General features: G+C 43.6%; 1 protein-coding gene and 1 non-coding gene across 3 annotated transcripts in view; one reads left to right on the top strand and one right to left on the bottom strand.

Annotated features, from left to right (window-relative positions):
• NPLOC4 (NPL4 homolog, ubiquitin recognition factor) overlaps positions 1-1223 on the bottom strand; it is a 76636-nt gene that overhangs the window by 51707 nt on the left and 23706 nt on the right. For both annotated transcript variants that reach the window (XM_017524869.2, XM_037737187.1), the window contains one exon: positions 625-804. In XM_017524869.2, the coding sequence (XP_017380358.1) occupies positions 625-804 (180 nt within the window). The remainder of the gene's footprint in view (positions 1-624; positions 805-1223) is intronic.
• Positions 1049-1165, top strand: LOC119470630. The gene has a single exon (XR_005199568.1). It is a non-coding gene; the product is annotated as a U5 spliceosomal RNA (small nuclear RNA).

The following is a 1223-nucleotide window of genomic DNA, read 5'->3' as shown; positions in this document are numbered from 1 at the left end:
AAAAAAAAAAAAAAAAAAAAATACACACACAGCCCAATTCCTAAAAACTGGAAATACAACGTGTAACTGGTTGATGGCATAATCATACCCAGAGGGCCTTCCAATGACTTCCAACAGTGACTAGCTGTGCACATACCCTACGGGACACACCCTCAGAACCCTTCTCTTCCCTCCAAACAAATCTTAAATTGTTTTCAGTCCTATTTTGGTGGCAGTTTTTGTTATTCTGGTGATACCCTGGTGACTGGTGCTATGGTGCATCTGTGGCCCTCTCCACCACCCCTAAGACAGTGACGGCCGCACAGCGGAAGAGACAGAATGACACAAGGAGGACTGAGCGCCTGGACACAGACCGCAGACGAAATGAAAATACGGGTTCAATACTGGTACATGTACCGGTTGCGTACGAAAATATCCTTATCCTTAGTAACATACACTGAAGTTTTTAGGGCCCATGATTTCACTCTTCAATAATTCAGAAAATGTTGTGCACATGCACTGGTGTGTGACAGAGCGGGCACAAATGACAGCAAACGGGGCGAGGCCTGATCCAAAAGGGCATCCCCCACAGCCTCCAAACACAGAAACTCGGGCACCCAGGAACTTGGATCCCGTCATGTTTACCTGCGGAGGCTCATAAATCGCAGCCACTTCAGCCCTGATGCCGAGGGGAATGTCTTTGTGCTCCGTGTACCGTCCATATAAGTACCCAAAATGCTGGTTCCCTGTCTTTCTCCAGAAGTCAAGAAAGCGGTCAGCGACAGTGTGATTCTCAAACATGATATTGTCCACATGCCTGTACTTCTGTAGAGTTAACAAGAGTGGGCTGATGAAAACATGCCATCAAAAATAAATTACTTGTTTTTCTAGCACATACCATTTGTAATTATCTTTTACCTAGTTCTTTATAAAACAAACCAACAGGGTGTGGTGGTGCATGCCTGTGGTCCCAGATACTCAGGAGGCCGAGGCTGGAGGATCGCTTAACCCTGGGAGTTCAAGTCCAGCCTGGGCGACAGAGACCAGTTTATCTTAAAAAATAATAATCATGCTCTGGTTTCTCTTCACAACGAATTAATCTTTTGCCTTTTACTAAAGATTTCCGTAGACAGGAACAATAATGAGTTTATAACTGAATTTTTTGATGTCCTGCTTAGGCAGGGCTCAAAAAATAATAATCTGCTATTCTATTCAAAAAATAAAAACAATAAATATTCCTTTTT

Source organism: Cebus imitator, unplaced genomic scaffold (genome assembly GCF_001604975.1).
Source record: "Cebus imitator isolate Cc_AM_T3 unplaced genomic scaffold, Cebus_imitator-1.0 Scaffold36, whole genome shotgun sequence".
Classification (NCBI taxonomy): domain Eukaryota; kingdom Metazoa; phylum Chordata; class Mammalia; order Primates; family Cebidae; genus Cebus; species Cebus imitator.
This window is presented reverse-complemented; position numbering and strand designations above follow the sequence as displayed.